The sequence below is a fragment of the Oncorhynchus clarkii genome, unplaced genomic scaffold (assembly GCF_045791955.1).
Source record: "Oncorhynchus clarkii lewisi isolate Uvic-CL-2024 unplaced genomic scaffold, UVic_Ocla_1.0 unplaced_contig_12719_pilon_pilon, whole genome shotgun sequence".
In the NCBI taxonomy this organism is placed as follows: domain Eukaryota; kingdom Metazoa; phylum Chordata; class Actinopteri; order Salmoniformes; family Salmonidae; genus Oncorhynchus; species Oncorhynchus clarkii.
Window position 1 is genome coordinate 16,689 of NW_027261034.1, and position 17,893 is coordinate 34,581.

A 17,893-nucleotide genomic window follows, 5' to 3' on the forward strand; every position below is an offset into this window, starting at 1 on the left:
ACATGACTTTGAGCTTGACATAAATATCAAACTGTAATAACATGTTATGATAATTAACGAGACTTTGCCGGTCTCCACTACAAAGCTGTCACAAAGAACAATGCACTGAAACCAAAGTCATGTTTATTACAACCTAATGTAGGCACCATAAGACATTTTGAAATCCTATCTATTTTGAGCAGTACAGTAGCCTGCGACACATTGCTGGATCAGTGATGGAACACAGAGCTTGGGACTAGAACGTTCTGTCTGCAAATAGATGATTGTGAGATCGGCTTTAAAGTTCTGAAACCTCATTGGTTTAAATGGTGTCAGCTATTTTTTTTAATCTTGTATTCTTTTGAACTTAACGTGAATTGGGGTATTTAGAGGAATATATAGGTAGAGAACATTGAACAGAATAAGGCTAATGTCAATAACTCAATTTTGACAAAAATGCAGATAAAACAATACAGCCCCAAGCTCTCGACTTGTTGCAGGAAACCTTGGTGTTCATCGCCAACAACATCCAGTCCATCACTCAACAGCTACAGCAAAGAAAAGCCTTTTGGAGTTGGAGATAAAAACCCACAACTGAGCCGTACACTTTCCCATGATGTTGGTCATGACTGAACCCAATGCAATGATCCTGTGTGATACAACAACTCAGGAAAATGGCAAACTGATACTTTGTCTTGATAACGTTGGTGGCGATTGACCTCGTCACTTGGAACGTTAAAAGTGTCCTCACAGCGAGGCCTCGGGCCCTCTGGGCTGCATGGCCGCCCCCTCGCGCCTCAGGGCGGTGTCGAAGCGCGGCGTCACCTCGCAGCGCACCAGCAGCGTGTCGTCGTGCACAAACCCCCGCCGCTGTAGCTCCATCAAGTGCAGAAAGGTGACGTAGCCAAAGCCCTTGGGGTTCCTCTGGATGGTGGGTCTCTGGAAGGCCTGCAGGTCGGGCTTGGTCTCCATCACCTCCACATGGTGCTGGCCCTCAGGCCCCTGGTCCAGCACGGCCAGCCGGATGGTGCCTTGGAAGGGCCACGACAGCTGGCCATCAAATTCCCCCTGCATGGTGTGAACAAACAGTGAGATGTAGTTGGAGCAGCGCTGTGCCGAGGCCGTTTGGAGGTGGAGGCGCAGACACAGCTTGTAGCCCGGCCGGCCCGTGTAGAAGCCCGGGCTGTGCACCACAACAGGCTGTCCGGCAGCCTGGGTACGTAGGTAGCCCGAGAAGCCCTCCAAGGGCCACACGTACACACCCTGGCACTGCTTGGCCTCCAGCTCCTTTAGGTTCTCCTCCAGCGAGGTGACCTTACGACGGAGCTCCGCCACCAGCCCCGCCTGGGGGAATAATGATAATAGAAAACAAAATGGTTGTTTAGTTGTAAACGTTTTTCATTCAAACAAGTGAATTCAACGTCACAAATGAGAGAATGAATTTGTATCTGTTCCACCTGAATGCTCAGCTCACGTAGCTGGTGGTCCTGCCGCACTAGACGGCCCTCCAGCTGCTGGGTGGTCTCCCGCATGGTCTGCAGTTCCCCGCAGCACTGGCAGGGGGCGCCACTGCTGCTAGCTCCTGGGTGTGCCCCCAGCTCTGCGGCGGCAGCCCCTCGGTCCTCAGAAGAAGGTGGCTGGGTGTACCCGGTAAGGCTGTGCCTGTGCAGGTACTCAGCCATGCAGCGCATGTGCATCTGAGTGAACTCCTGCATGTGCTGCGCCAGGTCATTGCGCTGCATCTGAAATAGCACATAAAGACTTTAAAAGAGCCACTGTGTTGAACCAAGGTTGGAAGTGGAAGCTTTGTCCGGTTTAAAAACCCTCTTTTGTTAGACCTGAAAGTATCGGCTGGATGGGAGTAGATGTGGAAACTCTACCTAGTCCTGCCAGTGGCCACGAGAAGTGGATCTTGGGTATCTCGGCCTTGGGTTATGGGGTTTGTTTTAGACAAGACAAAGTAGTCACAGAACACAGGTGGTAAATGACTCAGAAAGTGTTGAGGTTGACTCAAACTCAGCGACCTACCATCTCTCGACATCCAAAAGTGCTGAAGGTACAGGCAATCGGAGCCTTCGGACAGTCTGTGTCATAGTGAGATTCCAACTGAAACAAAAACACCACCGAGTCAGATCCTTCATTTTTTTAAATTTCACCTATATTTAACCAGGTAGGCTAGTTGAGAACAAGTTCGCTTGACCTGTGTAGAAACTTGTTACAAAGAGATCCTTTTTCCAGAGGAAAGGTAGGCAACCTATCTGTGTCCAAGGCCCAGCATTGCGGTCCATTGCCGCCCAGCAACGTTTAGCAGTCCACAATCATTAATTAACGATTGAGTTACACATAGGTTTGTGTGGGCCGCAAGCAGATGTGAACTGGACCAAAATCTGCCCGTTGTTGGAGACTCCTACTTTACACCATCATCATCATCTCATAGGTTTAGTAATCAGGGCTACTGCTCTACACCACCACCATCATCATCTCATAGGTTTAGTAATCAGGACTACTGCTCTACACCACCACCACCATCTCATAGGTTTAGTAATCAGGACTACTGCTCTACATCACCACCATCACCATCATCATCTCATAGGTTTAGTAATCAGGACTACTGCTCTACACCACCATCATCATCATCTCATAGGTTTAGTAATCAGCTAAATCTAAAACGGCAGCCATCAGGTCTCCTTCCCCACCTGGTCTCTGATGAGCTCCATACCGCAGTACTGACACACCACGTTGGCAAAGGGACACAGCGACTCATGAATCTGAGGACACAACAAAAACAATGTTCAAAAGTCTGTCACATGACCAGCTTCAGAAATAACAGACAGTCTGTCCACTTTTTTCAGTGAACATTAAAGGGGAGCTCAAATGGAGAACGAACACAGTTTCTTACTGACTGAGACTATGGTCACGTTTTCTTTGAAAGCGCTGTGCTGCTAGCTAAGCTAACTGAGGCGGTGCACCCGGTAGTCAATCCAATGAATCTTTATTTATTCAGGATAGTGCACTCAGCGTGAATTAGTTGGTGATGCTTACCTTGCTGTCCTCGTAAACAAAGCTCTCTACACAGTCGGGACAGGACACAGGTCTCCGCTGGCAGTGTTGGCTTTGGTGCATCTCCAGCTGGCTCTTCCACACCGCGTCCTGGCACAGCGGACAAGGCACGGTGGCAAACTCACATTTCGTAACATGGCCCTGGCAGGGTGAGATGGCAGAGTGAGCTAATCATTTGGTTTCAACATGACAACACGGTTGAAGTGATATGAACTAAGGTGTCAGCCATTGTCTGCGGAGAAGGATGCCTACATCCAGGCGGCGAAGCTCCATTTTGTCAGTGCAGCCTACGTTGGTGCAGCGCACCGTTAGGGAGAGGATCTCTCGCTTGGCAAAGTTATCTGGGAACAGCTGGTCTTCCCGTAGTACCTCGTTATCCACTGGACACCTCTGCCCTGTATCACTGGGGGGGGGGGGGGAAGAAAGAAAGAAAGAGAGAAAGAAAGAGAGAAAGAGAGAGATCAGTATGATGCTTGAGACCAGGGTTTCATTCATTAACCAACAGGAGAAACCAGTGCTGATCCTCAACACTGGGGCCCCACAAGGGTGCGTTCTGAGCCCTCTCCTGTACTCCCTGTTCACCCACGACTGCGTGGCCACGCACGCCTCCAACTCAATCATCAAGTTTGCGGACGACACAACAGTGGTAGGCTTGATTACCAACAACGACGAGACGGCCTACAGGGAGGAGGTGAGGGCCCTCGGAGTGTGGTGTCAGGAAAATAACCTCACACTCAACGTCAACAAAACTAAGGAGATGATTGTGGACTTCAGGAAACAGCAGAGGGAACACCCCCCTATCCACATCGATGGAACAGTAGTGGAGAGGGTAGCAAGTTTTAAGTTCCTCGGCATACACATCACAGACAAACTGAATTGGTCCACTCACACAGACAGCATTGTGAAGAAGGCGCAGCAGCGCCTCTTCAACCTCAGGAGGCTGAAGAAATTCGGCTTGTCACCAAAAGCACTCACAAACTTCTACAGATGCACAATCGAGAGCATCCTGGCGGGCTGTATCACCGCCTGGTACGGCAACTGCTCCGCCCTCAACCGTAAGGCTCTCCAGAGGGTAGTGAGGTCTGCACAACGCATCACCGGGGGCAAACTACCTGCCCTCCAGGACACCTACACCACCCGATGTCACAGGAAGGCCATAAAGATCATCAAGGACATCAACCACCCGAGCCACTGCCTGTTCACCCCGCTATCATCCAGAAGGCGAGGTCAGTACAGGTGCATCAAAGCTGGGACCGAGAGACTGAAAAACAGCTTCTATCTCAAGGCTATCAGACTGTTAAACAGCCACCACTAACATTGAGTGGCTGCTGCCAACACACTGACACTGACTCAACTCCAGCCACTTTAATAATGGGAATTGATGGGAAATTATGTAAATATATCACTAGCCACTTTAAACAATGCTACCTTATATAATGTTACTTACCCTACATTATTCATCTCATATGCATACGTATATACTGTACTCTATATCATCGACTGTATCCTTATGTAATACATGTATCACTAGCCACTTTAACTATGCCACTTTGTTTACATACTCATCTCATATGTATATACTGTACTCGATACCATCTACTGTATCTGCCTATGCTGCTCTGTACCATCACTCATTCATATATCCTTATGTACATATTCTTTATCCCCTCACACTGTGTACAAGACAGTAGTTTTGGAATTGTTAGTTAGATTACTTGTTGGTTATTACTGCATTGTCGGAACTAGAAGCACAAGCATTTCGCTACACTCGCATTAACATCTGCTAACCATGTGTATGTGACAAATAAAATTTGATTTGATTTGATTTGAAAATGGAGGTAGCCCTACTACCTGAACTTGTCCAATGAGAAGGCTCCTTTTTGAGATCACTTACAACCATTATCTTTTGAGGACTTATTCATTTGAAAAAAACTGTCCATGTACTCATCATCATCATCTTGTGAAAAGGGACACACAAATACGTGTCATTCAGCAAATTCAGAAAAGAGCACCAATGAAAAACACAGAATACAAACATCACAACAGTGCTGCAATAACGACAGTAGCTTGGTACTGTAATTGTGGGGAAGTGAAGGTAGTGACAGATCAAATCTTCCAGAATATGGCCAATCATTTATCCAGTAAATCAGTAACCCAAGAGGCTGTCATTGCCCACCAAATCCGTGAATGATTGACAGTCATTGATAATCCCAACTGTTATGTCACATGGCTGTTGTAATGCATAGCTAGCTATATGATGTATAGAGATGTTCTGCAATTATAGAATCACCTGCATTGCCCATCTTATCTGGTGGCCGACAAAAATCATTATAGAGTTGAATATTTACAGGCACACGACTATGACCTCTCCAGGAGTCAAAGCAAAAACTTGAGTCTATCTCAGACTGGCGCCAAAACATTTCTGGCTCTAGCGCCACATGGGGATTTTGAAACTCTATGGAGGGCCACACAGATCTTTCCATGGCCTATTTGATTGTCAAAATCGATACGAGGGCCAGAAAAAGGGAATTTATATGAAAATATAGGTCTATTGTTATTTCTACATACTCTCTCTCGTTTTAGATGTCCCTGTGACCTGCAGGGTTTGTTTTTTTAACCCAAAATAAACCTCATGCGTCATCCCTATGACAGAAATGCAGCGTGACGACAGATAACCATTGGCTAACCCCGGCACATGGACATGGATGTTGTTATTTAAATCCTGGAGGGTATTTTCCCAAAGCAGGACACAGAAAGTTAGATAACTAACATGTAAATGTATCATTATCCTGTAAGTATGGGTACCGGGGAGGCTTACCGGATGGACTTCTCGATGCAGCTGCGGCAGAAGCGATGGCCGCATGGCGTCTGCACGGCTGCCCTCAGGGCCATGAGGCAGATGGGGCACTCGTACTTGCTCTCCAGCGGAGGGTCGAACTCCACGTCGTAGCCTTGCAGTGGGGCGCCGCCCTGTAGGCTGGTGGGGGTACTCTCCGTGGGGCTCAGCGCAGAGTCGCTGCCCTCTTTCTCCAGCATGGCCAGCGCACAGTTGGACAGCTGTGACGCGGCCGCCCCACCACAATACGCTTCATCATTCTCCAGGCTGCTCTTATCACTCTCAAAGCAGGACATCTACACAGGGCGGAGAGAAAAGTGGAGAAAAAGAGATACGAGCCATTACCCCTCCACAAGTATTCACAAAGTGTTTTATTACACCGAAAAATTTGCCTTCTGTGGAAATCACTGGGCTATGTTTCTCTCTCAGACGGTTGGAATGTTTCCTTCTTGAAATGTGTGTCATCAGTTCCACTTGGACTCAACTGTCTCCTGAGCTCTGTTCTCAGATCAGCCCGAGATAAGAAACTGCATAATGACTGTACATGACTCAGGGGACCAAAGGTAAGGATATGCCACAATGGAGACAACACCTAGCGAACATCCTCAATTCAATGCCTTTTGCGTTAGCCAATTGACATGGTGGTTACAGTCTGAAACTACAGTAATTTACCTATATAGGGCTAGAAATTATATTGCGAGCTTAAAAACCAGCAATCTGGGTTGCTAGCTTGTCAGGTCAGGGGCACAATAGGCGAGGGAATCTCAGTTCCTCATGCATTTCAAGCAAAGTAGCTGGATAGCTAATATTTCAGATAGTATGTCAATATTTGTAAACAACAAAACCCGTCTGACCTCGTGGTAACATAAGTGGTTAGCTGTTCAATATCCGAAGATCAAATATGAGAAGACAAGTCCAAAAGCAAGTAATAATCACAAATCATTGCACAACAAGTTAACGTTAGCTGGCTAGCGGTGTGGTAGCGATGATGCTGACACGGAACTTCGAAGTGCTTGAGATGACATTTCAACAAACTAACAAAACTAAACACTGTAATAAACACATGTATGCATGATTCGTGTATTAGTCCATGGTGTTGGAATATTTGACAATATGCGTGTTAATGCTTACCGTAGCCTTGAAAGAACATCAGTTTTCTTGACTGACTCTCCTGAGCTAATTAATTACTTCCTGCATTTTCGTCACCCTTCTTCTCTGCCTCATTGGTGGTTTATACCGGGCGGCAAAGGAATAAGTAGGACATTACCGCCACTGTCTGGACGGGGTGAAAATAAAAACAACGGTTCTAATTTTATTCAGAAACACATTTGACAGTTTTTATTTAATTAAAGAAACACAATCGAGATGTAATTTAAACACTTTATACCGTTGTTTTTAATGACAAAAGGGTCATCAGAGCAACTTATACAAATATATACACGTGTACTTCTTCCCCTAGGAACCTTTTTTCACCCCTACATCAATATCTTCCTTCACCACCACTTGGTTTCCAACGTCCTTATTATATCCTCCATCTTTTCAGTCCTTGTTTGAAAACATCCTTGTCTGCTAACCCCTCATGACCTCCAGGGCCACCCTGCAGCTCATGGCCACCCTGCAGCTCACACAGGTGTGGGTGTAGTCCTCATCCCCAAGTTTCATCTCCTCATACCTCTTCAGCTCAGAGTCCTGAGTGACCAACATCCATTCCAAGCACTGACTGCACTGCACACAGACTTCCTTTGTAGGTGGTTGGGCTTCTAGTATGACAAAGGTTCTTCCTTTAATCCCATTGTACTGCAATGCAAACAGAGCCCAAGTCAGTTTAAAAGCTAAAATAAAAAATATGACAATATTATTCAGTTTTTAATAATACCTATTCCTATGATATTTGATTAATTCATTCATTGGTGATTTTAGTTGTGACCTGTGAGTCTAAACACGATCAGCCTCCAACTTACAGGCAGCTTTCTTGGTGAGGTGGAGACAGACTGAGTCCCTCCGCAGCGCAGCAGAGACAGGGGTATTTGTCTGGTGGTGGGGTGCTCTTTGCAGCAGAAGCTGAACACACTGGCAGCCAGGTAAACATCCCAGTGATCAGGATGTTCTTTCACCAAATCTGACACCAACCTGTCCAGGTATATGATAAAACATGTATGAAACAAAACACATGCCTATTATAACAAGTCAGCTGGGCTGGCATGTCATGTGTTTGGATTCAGAAAACTGACAAAAGATTATTGAAATCATTACCCAGTTCTATTTTGTGCTTCTTGAATTTTTTTTAAAAGTTAAGCAATGTCTGGGTTGCAATGCGCTGGTAACAGCACGTGTTTCCGTTGGCGACTTCAATATTCTACAGGAAATTCTTCCAATCTTGTGACTGACTCATTGAACTGTCTTGCAATGATAGAAGGCAATCAACCTGCCACAGTGCTCTATCCACGCAGCCTATTCCCCGTCAGGAGACTGAAACGATTTGGCATGGGTCATCAGATCGGCACCGGAGCGCCAAGTCAAGGTCCAAAAGGCTTCTTAACAGATTCTACCCCCCAAGCCATAAGACTCCTGAACAGCTAATCAAAGAGCTACCCAGACCCCTCTTTTACGCTGATGCTACTCTCTGTTTATAATCAATGCATAGTCACTTTAACGCTATCTACATGTACATATTACCTCAGCTAACCGGTGCCCCTGAACATTGACTCTGTACCTGTACCCCCCTGTATATAGTCTAGCTATTGTTATTTTACTGCTGCTATTTAATTATTTGTTACTTTTATTTTTTTTTTTACTTATCTTTTACTTAACACTTATTTTATTAGGTAAGCATTTCACTGTAAGGTCTACCTGTTGTATTCAGCACGTGACAAATAACATTTGATTTGATTTGACAAGCAACAAGCTATCCATAAGATTTTCAAATCTAGTATCAAGGTACATTGGAGGACAAACCGGTCTACAAGGGACTTTGTTACTGGATCCAGTGACACTCCCAGAGGACGGTAGAATATGAGTTGGCCTGTCAGTTTCTTCAGATCACCCAAAGCCGAGTTGATCTGTAAAATGTTAAAAATAGGAGGGGTACTTAATATTCAAATCAAATCAAAAATCAAATCAAATGTTATTTGTCGCATACACATGGTTAGCAGATGGAAATGCTTGTGCTTCTAGTTCCGACAATGCAGTAATAACCAACGAGTAATCTAACTAACAATTCCAAAACGACTACCTTATACAAGTGTAAAGGGATAAAGAATATGTACATAAAGATATATGAATGAGTGATGGTACAGAACAGCATAGGCAAGATGCAGTAGATGGTATCGAGTACAGTATATACATATGAGATGAGTATGTAAACAAAGTGGCATAGTTTAAAGTGGCTAGTGATACATGTATCATTTGGTGCAACATACACAACCAATACAAGTGATTTTGTTTTCAGGTGGTGGTACAGTAACGCTAGCATGAATACATGCTGCACATACCGTATAAGAAACTACACAACACCATCTCTATAAACGAACCACAGTATCTCTTACCTCTACAGTCAGCATTACACCCAAACAACACAGGATTCCAACAGGGAAGCCGAAGCGAGAGATGAGGTCAGAAATGATTTGAGCAATCTCTTTACTGGTGCAGGTCTTCATGGGGTAGGCTTCCATCCATTTGGAGTAGTAGTCCATTACAGTTAGTACAAATCTGTGTCCAATTTGGGTCTCTGGAAATGGCCCCTTCACTTCCATTGTCAGCCATTCCCATTTCTCCTTGATCTGGTTCAAATATCATAAAATGTAAGATAAGAAAATAATACAAAATGTAATAACCTTGTTCAAATCAAATTGTATTAGTCACATGAGCCAAATACAACAGGTGTAATATACCTTACAGTGAAATGCTTACTTACAAGCCCTTAACCAACAATGCAGTTTAAAAAAATAAAGAAATAATAAGAAAAATAATTCACCAGTAATCAAAGAGCAGCAGTAAAATAACAATAGCAAGACTATATACAGCAGGGTACCAGTACAGAGTCAATGTGGAGACTATATACAGCAGGGTACCAGTACAGAGTCAATGTGGAGACTATATACAGCAGGGTACCAGTACAGAGTCAATGTGGAGACTATATACAGCAGAGTACCAGTACAGAGTCAATGTGGAGACTATATACAGCAGGGTACCAGTACAGAGTCAATGTGGAGACTATATACAGCAGGGTACCAGTACAGAGTCAATGTGGAGACTATATACAGCAGGGTACCAGTACAGAGTCAATGTGGAGACTATATACAGCGGAGTACCAGTACAGAGTCAATGTGGAGACTATATACAGCAGGGTACCAGTACAGAGTCAATGTGGAGACTATATACAGCAGGGTACCAGTACAGAGTCAATGTGGAGACTATATACAGCAGGGTACCAGTACAGAGTCAATGTGGAGACTATATACAGGGGGTACCAGTACAGAGTCAATGTGGAGACTATATACAGGGGGTACCAGTACAGAGTCAATGTGGAGACTATATACAGGGGGTACCAGTACAGAGTCAATGTGGAGACTATATACAGGGGGTACCAGTACAGAGTCAATGTGGAGATTATATACAGCAGGGTACCAGTACAGAGTCAATATACAGCAGGGTACCAGTACAGAGTCAATGTGGAGACTATATACAGCGGGGTACCAGTACAGAGTCAATGTGGAGACTATATACAGCCGGGTACCAGTACAGAGTCAATGTGGAGACTATATACAGCAGGGTACCAGTACAGAGTCAATGTGGAGACTATATACAGCAGGGTACCAGTACAGAGTTAATGTGGAGACTATATACAGCAGGGTACCAGTACAGAGTCAATGTGGAGACTATATACAGCCGGGTACCAGTACAGAGTCAATGTGGAGACTATATACAGCAGGGTACCAGTACAGAGTCAATGTGGAGACTATATACAGCAGGGTACCAGTACAGAGTTAATGTGGAGACTATATTCAGCAGGGTACCAGTACAGAGTCAATGTGGAGACTATATACAGCAGGGTACCAGTACAGAGTTAATGTGGAGACTATATACAGCAGGGTACCAGTACAGAGTCAATGTGGAGACTATATACAGCAGGGTACCAGTACAGAGTCAATGTGGAGACTATATACAGCAGGGTACCAGTACAGAGTCAATGTGGAGACTATATACAGCAGGGTACCAGTACAGAGTCAATGTGGAGACTATATACAGCAGGGTACCAGTACAGAGTCAATGTGGAGACTATATACAGCAGGGTACCAGTACAGAGTTAATGTGGAGACTATATACAGCAGGGTACCAGTACAGAGTCAATGTGGAGACTATATACAGCAGGGTACCAGTACAGAGTCAATGTGGAGACTATATACAGCAGGGTACCAGTACAGAGTCAATGTGGAGACTATATACAGCAGGGTACCAGTACAGAGTCAATGTGGAGACTATATACAGCAGGGTACCAGTACAGAGTCAATGTGGAGACTATATACAGCGGGGTAGCAGTACAGAGTCAATGTGGAGACTATATACAGCAGGGTACCAGTACAGAGTCAATGTGGAGACTATATACAGCGGGGTACCAGTACAGAGTCAATGTGCGGGGGCAACAGTTAGTCGAGGTAACTGAGGTAATATGTACATGTAGGTAAAGTTATTAAAGTGACTATTGTTATATAAATATTCATACACATAGCTCATATAAACAAAGACATTCCGTCGTAAGAACACATACACCCAGCCATAAGACTGACCCCCTCTTCCTTATATAAACACACATCTCATCTCCCTCTAACTGGCCGGTCCCAAGAGCAAAGAACTTTTGCTGTGCACCAATGGGGCCCGCTCTGGCTAGAGCAAGGCCCGCCTCCAACCCTCCGACCAGTCAAGAAGACCGAAACGACAAGACTCCACCTACTTTATTCTATGTATAAAAATGTATGTAACCATTGTATAGGCCTCTTTTTCACCTGGCTCCTTGCCGAGTTATGTGAACTAGGTCCGTGCACGTAAAACTGCGGGACAAGATATCTCTGACTCATTAAAACTGTCTTTTGTTACAACTGAAATCCACTCTGTCCAGCGTCCGTGATTTGGTCTCAACTCTCCAGTATTTGAACACTAACACAATGCATAGATAACAGAGAGTAGCAGTGGTTTCAAAGAGAGAGGTTGGGGGGGGGGTGCAAATAGTCTGGGTAGCCATTTGATTAGATGTTCAGGAGTCTTATGGCTTGGGGGTAGAAGCTGCTTAGGAGCCTCTTGGACCTAGACTTGGCGCTCCGGTTACCGTTTTTCGTGCGGTAGCAGAGAGAACAGTCTATGACTAGGGTGGCTGGAGTCTGACCATTTTTAGGGCCTTCCTCTGACACCGCCCGCCTGGTATAGAGGTCCTGGATGGCAGGAAGCTTGGCCCCAGTGATGTACTGGGCCGTACGCACTACCCTCTGTTGCCTGTTTTCTGTTTTCCAGAATAAACCCGTATGTCAGAAATCTTACCCTGATTGCGAGCTTGGGGATAAAGATCAGCCCTTGCTTTTGTAAAGCTGAAGGTGGGACCTGAAATTGTCAGGAGAGTTCAGTGATTAAAGCAGGAAATGAAGGGTTAGGGTTATATAAAGCCTTTATACAATGTGGTTGATCATACACACAACTAGCCGTATAAGCCCGTACACACTGTATACACACAACTAGCCGTATTAGCCCGTACACACTGTATACACACAACTAGCCGTATTAGCCCATACACACTGGATACACACAACTAGCCATATAAGCCCGTACACACTGTATACACACAACTAGCCGTATTAGCCCGTACACACTGTATACACACAACTAGCCGTATTAGCCCATACACACAACTAGCCGTATAAGCCCGTACACACTGTATACACACAACTAGCCGTATTAGCCCATACACACTGTATACACACAACTAGCCGTATAAGCCCATACACACTGTATACACACAACTAGCCGTATATGAGTTTCAACGTAGCCCTTGTTTGAGCCAATCAGGATTGTTCGGTTGCGAGATTGGCACACATTCTGATTGGCCCAATCAGCCTCATAAGAGCTACCACTTACTTCATTTGGTTTATCTTTCACAGCCCAGTCAATACTCTGCAAAAAAACACAAAAAAAGGATACATGAAATATCACCAGAAATGTAAAAACTCCAGATAAGAGCAGACCTGTGTCAAATACTCAAACACGAGGTGCGCTTCATTTAGCTTACCTGGCAGGCTGGAAACACAGTGTTCCATTGGTTATTGTACCTGGGCGAGCTAAATCAAGCACACCTCAAGTTTTTTAACATGACATGTATTTGACGATTCAAGGTCTGGATGTGTGATATGTACTTTGTACCTGTGGTATACAGTAGTCGTCATGGAAACGACTTGGGTGCCATATACTGTGGTTTAAGTAACTGGGAGTCTTCTTCAACCGTGTTGACACTGCAGAGCTAATGTTTCATTACAAGAAGAATCAAGAGAGGGAAATAATGAATTGCTTAATTTCTTCACAACATTGGCTCATAACCTATAGCTCCTACAAACTGTATTGGTTTTGAGTACCACTTTGGCTCAGCTTGTATTGATGACACATCCTCAGGAACACGATCCTCGGGAAACTGAAATCACAAGTAGAGGTTAATACATTTCCTTTGTGAAAGATTGAGAATAAAGTGTGCATCCTAGCCATATCAAAAACAATACAAATGGAAAACTAGTAGGACTAGTTGTCTTTATCTCACCAAGGTTACTCTTTTCCTCGTTCCAGCCGTTTTCTAAAACAATAAGAAGTCAACAATAAAAACACGCTGCTCAAAAGTTTAAACCAACAAATAATTCAGGATTTTATCAGATGCATCAAAATAATAACCATTTTGAAAACGACCCAGTCAAAAACTTTCAACAGAAAAATACACCTGCATCAATTCACAAAGTACCTTTTTTTGGAACTGACTAGGAAAGGAAAATATAGTTGGGATGGCATCATTACGTAAACGAATACCGCGCCCAGTTGAGGGTGTTATCAGGTACTTCTCCTCGAAATGCTCGGAACACAGTCTGGAGCTTTTGGTTGGCTTCCAGGCTTTCAGTCTCGTCTGATGGATCCACTTTTTTAGTCTTTTGGCGTCGCTCAGTGGAAATCTGATGGCATGAGACAAAGTCAAAAAGAAATAAGTAAAAAGTAACAACTTCACAATTTCACAGGGCTCCCGAGTAGCGCAGTGTTTTAAAGCACTGCATCTCAGTACCAGTGGCGTCACTACAAACCCGGGTTCGACTCCAGGCTGTATCAGAAGCGGCCGTGATTGGGAGTCCCATTGTGCGGTGCACAATTGGCCCAGCGTCGTCAGGTTAGGGTTTGGCTGTCATTGTAAATAAGACTGACTTGCCTAGTTAAATAACAGTTAATTCAAATAAAATAGTTAATAATGATCAACAGAGATGAGAGGTCCAATGCAGCTGTTTTTATCTCAATACCAAAATCATTTCTGGGTAACAATTAAGTATCTTACTTCAAATAAAATAAAAACTAAAATAGCTCCTGAGCAAAGAGCAATTTCTCAAGGAAGAATTTAGCAAGGACTGTCTGAAAGGGGACTGAGTGGGGAGGAGACTGAGTGGGGATGGGACTGAGTGGGGAGGGGACTGAGTGGGGAGGGGACTGAGTGGGGATGGGGACTGAGTGGGGAGGGGACTGAGTGGGGAGGGGACTGAGTGGGGATGGGGACTGAGTGGGGAGGGGACTGAGTGGGGAGGGGACTGAGTGGGGATTGGGACTGAGTGGGGAGGGGACTGAGTGGGGAGGGGACTGAGTGGGGAGGGGACTGAGTGGGGATGGGGACTGAGTGGGGAGGGGACTGAGTGGGGAGGGGACTGAGTGGGGATGGGGACTGAGTGGGGAGGGGACTGAGTGGGGAGGGGACTGAGTGGGGAGGGGACTGAGTGGGGAGGGGACTGAGTGGGGATGGGGACTGAGTGGGGAGGGGACTGAGTGGGGAGGGGACTGAGTGGGGATGGGGACTGAGTGGGGAGGGGACTGAGTGGGGAGGGGACTGAGTGGGGAGGGGACTGAGTGGGGAGGGGACTGAGTGGGGAGGGGACTGAGTGGGGATGGGGACTGAGTGGGGAGGGGACTGAGTGGGGAGGGGACTGAGTGGGGATGGGGACTGAGTGGGGAGGGGACTGAGTGGGGAGGGGACTGAGTGGGGATGGGGACTGAGTGGGGAGGGGACTGAGTGGGGAGGGGACTGAGTGGGGAGGGGACTGAGTGGGGAGGGGACTGAGTGGGGAGGGGACTGAGTGGGGATGGGGACTGAGTGGGGATGGGACTGAGTGGGGATGGGGACTGAGTGGGGAGGGGACTGAGTGGGGAGGGGACTGAGTGGGGAGGGGACTGAGTGGGGAGGGGACTGAGTGGGGATGGGGACTGAGTGGGGATGGGGACTGAGTGGGGATGGGGACTGAGTGGGGATGGGGACTGAGTGGGGAGGAGACTGAGTGGGGATGGGGACTGAGTGGGGATGGGGACTGAGTGGGGATGGGGACTGAGTGGGGATGGGACTGAGTGGGGAGGGGACTGAGTGGGGAGGAGACTGAGTGGGGAGGGGACTGAGTGGGGAGGGGACTGAGTGGGGAGGGGACTGAGTGGGGAGGGGACTGAGTGGGGAGGGGACTGAGTGGGGATGGGGACTGAGTGGGGATGGGGACTGAGTGGGGATGGGGACTGAGTGGGGATGGGGACTGAGTGGGGATGGGGACTGAGTGGGGAGGAGACTGAGTGGGGATGGGGACTGAGTGGGGATGGGGACTGAGTGGGGATGGGACTGAGTGGGGAGGGGACTGAGTGGGGAGGGGACTGAGTGGGGAGGAGACTGAGTGGGGAGGGGACTGAGTGGGGAGGGGACTGAGTGGGGAGGGGACTGAGTGGGATGGGGACTGAGTGGGGATGGGGACTGAGTGGGGATGGGGACTGAGTGGGGATGGGACTGAGTGGGGAGGGGACTGAGTGGGGAGGGGACTGAGTGGGGATGGGGACTGAGTGGGGAGGAGACTGAGTGGGGAGGAGACTGAGTGGGGAGGAGACTGAGTGGGGATGGGGACTGAGTGGGGATGGGGACTGAGTGGGGATGGGGACTGAGTGGGGAGGGGAAAACTGAAAAATTGGTTTGGATTCTTTCTTATTGGTCTATCAACTAATTTAGTGCCTGGTGACGTCACCAGGCAGGCCAAAACTCCATCCCACCAAAACATTCCAGGCAGTCTTTTTAAACAGCTCTTACACTAAAAGGTTAATATCATCATTTTCACAATATTATTCCAACCTCAGAGTGTGAATATATATATATATATATATATATATATATATATATATATATATATATATATATATATATATATATATATATATATAAACACAGGAAATCACGTTTGTGATAGCGCTGGACCTTTAAAGTTAATTCAGAGAAAACAGATGTCCTTGACACTTGAGAGTTTCTATTGGTCAAATTCAGGTGGTCCCTTCCCGTTTCGTTTGCTTATGTTTGGTTCCTAGTGAATACACCCCACGACGGGTTGAAACATATTTTGAAGCCCTGTGTTGTTTGTTTACATCATTGTTATGTAAAACAATGGAGTAATAAAACCTTATATTTTGGGTATGATATAGAAAAACAGTTATGGCTAGCCTAAATATCGACAATAGCCGAATTTTAAAAAGCATTGCATAGGACATATTCCCAGATCCCTTCACAACAGCAGGACTTGTTTGTTTAGCAATAAAGACAAAAATAAATGTAGTAATAACGTTAGCTAGCTAACTAGTTTGTTATGATAAGTTACAATACGACATGATCTATAACATCGAAATGACCGTAAATCTGTCTGCTAGCCTCACAAGATAACGTTAGCTGCTAACTAACTTGTTGGCTAACCAGTTGCTCACATGCCGTTGTTCGCTAATAGCGTGTTGTTAGTCAAATGCTGCAAGCCTTACCTGTGAAGCCTAACTTTTTTAGCACGCAACTGATTATTTTTATCATATGTATCATGTCCTCTATTCTTACAGCTGTAAGCTGAACATGACATTTCTGATTTACAAATTGTTGATATTTTCCTTCTTCGTGTGAATTTCCGGCAGACTTAGACGTTGTGTTATGTATTATTGCTGCCTTTCGAAGGTCTGGGGGGCGTATTGCACATATGGTCACCCAAAAATAAAAGGGAAAGGTGGAATGGGAAAATCTTAAATTGCACCAGGTCGAAACTCTGCATCAAAGCTCAATAAGACAGACAGGGCTTTATATTTCTTTTCTTCCTCATTAGTGGTTTTATGACTTGTGGCAAATGAAAAGGTTGTGCAACACCGCCACCAACTGGACAGGGTGGAAAAAAGGAAAATAACACCATGTAAAATACCAAGTATGGGTAGCTGCAGCCCAATATGGTGACTAGGGTATGAGCGAGTGGGTGTGTTGAAATGCAGAGTTGCAGTTTTAAAGCCAATTTCTTGTAAATCTACACATTTTATCATAAGGGGTCCTCCAGATAGCATATGATAGCAAAATGTGTAGATTTGCAGGAAATTAGCTTTAAAACTGCAAATTTTATGTCAGCCTAATGGAAAAATAGGAACAAAAGAATGAAATGAGCTATAAAAACAGCACATTGTTTTCTCTACCCCATGGCAACGAGTGTAGAATTGCTGGAAATTAGCTTTAAAACTGCAACATTTTATCTTGGCCTCATGACAAAATCTGTAATATAGAATTATAAAACTGCAAATGTTTCCCTCTGCAACATGGCAAAATGTGTTAAAATGCAGTGAGTTAGCTGTTTTCCCGGGCCCCAAATGCAGTAGATCGAGTAGGTGTGTTTTGTATCAGGAGAAAGTTGATTGCATTCATTTTGGAACAGGGCTGCCTCCTGTTCAAAGCCCACGGTGAAGTCGGCTCAAAACAAAAGTGACGTA

General features: G+C 45.6%; 2 protein-coding genes across 3 annotated transcripts; both read right to left on the reverse strand.

Moving 5' to 3' along the window:
* Positions 1-318: 318 nt before the first annotated feature.
* LOC139403880 (TNF receptor-associated factor 6-like) lies at positions 319-7,081 on the reverse strand. Its single transcript, XM_071147062.1, has 8 exons — positions 7,007-7,081; positions 5,858-6,171; positions 3,292-3,442; positions 3,022-3,180; positions 2,676-2,747; positions 2,008-2,085; positions 1,437-1,721; positions 319-1,323 (listed from the first exon to the last, which is right to left on the reverse strand). The coding sequence occupies exons 2-8, from the start codon at positions 6,169-6,171 to the stop codon at positions 727-729; spliced, it is 1,656 nt and encodes a 551-aa protein (XP_071003163.1). The 5' UTR covers positions 7,007-7,081; the 3' UTR covers positions 319-726.
* A 117-nt stretch (positions 7,082-7,198) lies between these two features.
* LOC139403884 (uncharacterized) lies at positions 7,199-17,266 on the reverse strand. Of its 2 annotated transcripts, XM_071147072.1 has the most exons (11): positions 16,919-17,242; positions 13,863-14,067; positions 13,668-13,700; positions 13,489-13,544; positions 13,280-13,376; positions 12,998-13,033; positions 12,407-12,466; positions 9,421-9,654; positions 8,831-8,934; positions 7,837-8,005; positions 7,199-7,672 (listed from the first exon to the last, which is right to left on the reverse strand). In XM_071147072.1, the coding sequence occupies exons 1-11, from the start codon at positions 17,008-17,010 to the stop codon at positions 7,445-7,447; spliced, it is 1,314 nt and encodes a 437-aa protein (XP_071003173.1). In that variant the 5' UTR covers positions 17,011-17,242; the 3' UTR covers positions 7,199-7,444. The 2 variants fall into 2 exon arrangements, with proteins under 2 accessions (XP_071003173.1, XP_071003174.1); XM_071147073.1 differs by lacking the exon at positions 13,668-13,700 and having other exon boundaries at positions 16,919-17,266.
* Between the last annotated feature and the right edge of the window lie 627 nt (positions 17,267-17,893).

What these genes read in the sequence shown, in the direction of transcription:
- LOC139403880 (XM_071147062.1), bottom strand. Translation starts at nt 6,171, where the DNA reads ATGTCCTGCTTTGAGAGTGATAAGAGCAGCCTGGAGAATGATGAAGCG. An exon ending in TGCATCGAGAAGTCCATCCG is followed by an intron (nt 3,443 to 5,857) that starts GTAAGCCTCCCC and finishes CCCCCCCCCCAG; the next exon opens with TGATACAGGGCAGAGGTGTC. An exon ending in TACGTGAGCTGAGCATTCAG is followed by an intron (nt 1,324 to 1,436) that starts GTGGAACAGATA and finishes TTATTCCCCCAG; the next exon opens with GCGGGGCTGGTGGCGGAGCT.
- LOC139403884 (XM_071147072.1), bottom strand. Translation starts at nt 17,010, where the DNA reads ATGTCATGTTCAGCTTACAGCTGTAAGAATAGAGGACATGATACATAT. An exon ending in TCCCCAAGCTCGCAATCAGG is followed by an intron (nt 9,655 to 12,406) that starts GTAAGATTTCTG and finishes TATTTGAACCAG; the next exon opens with ATCAAGGAGAAATGGGAATG. An exon ending in CCTCACCAAGAAAGCTGCCT is followed by an intron (nt 7,673 to 7,836) that starts GTAAGTTGGAGG and finishes TTTGCATTGCAG; the next exon opens with TACAATGGGATTAAAGGAAG.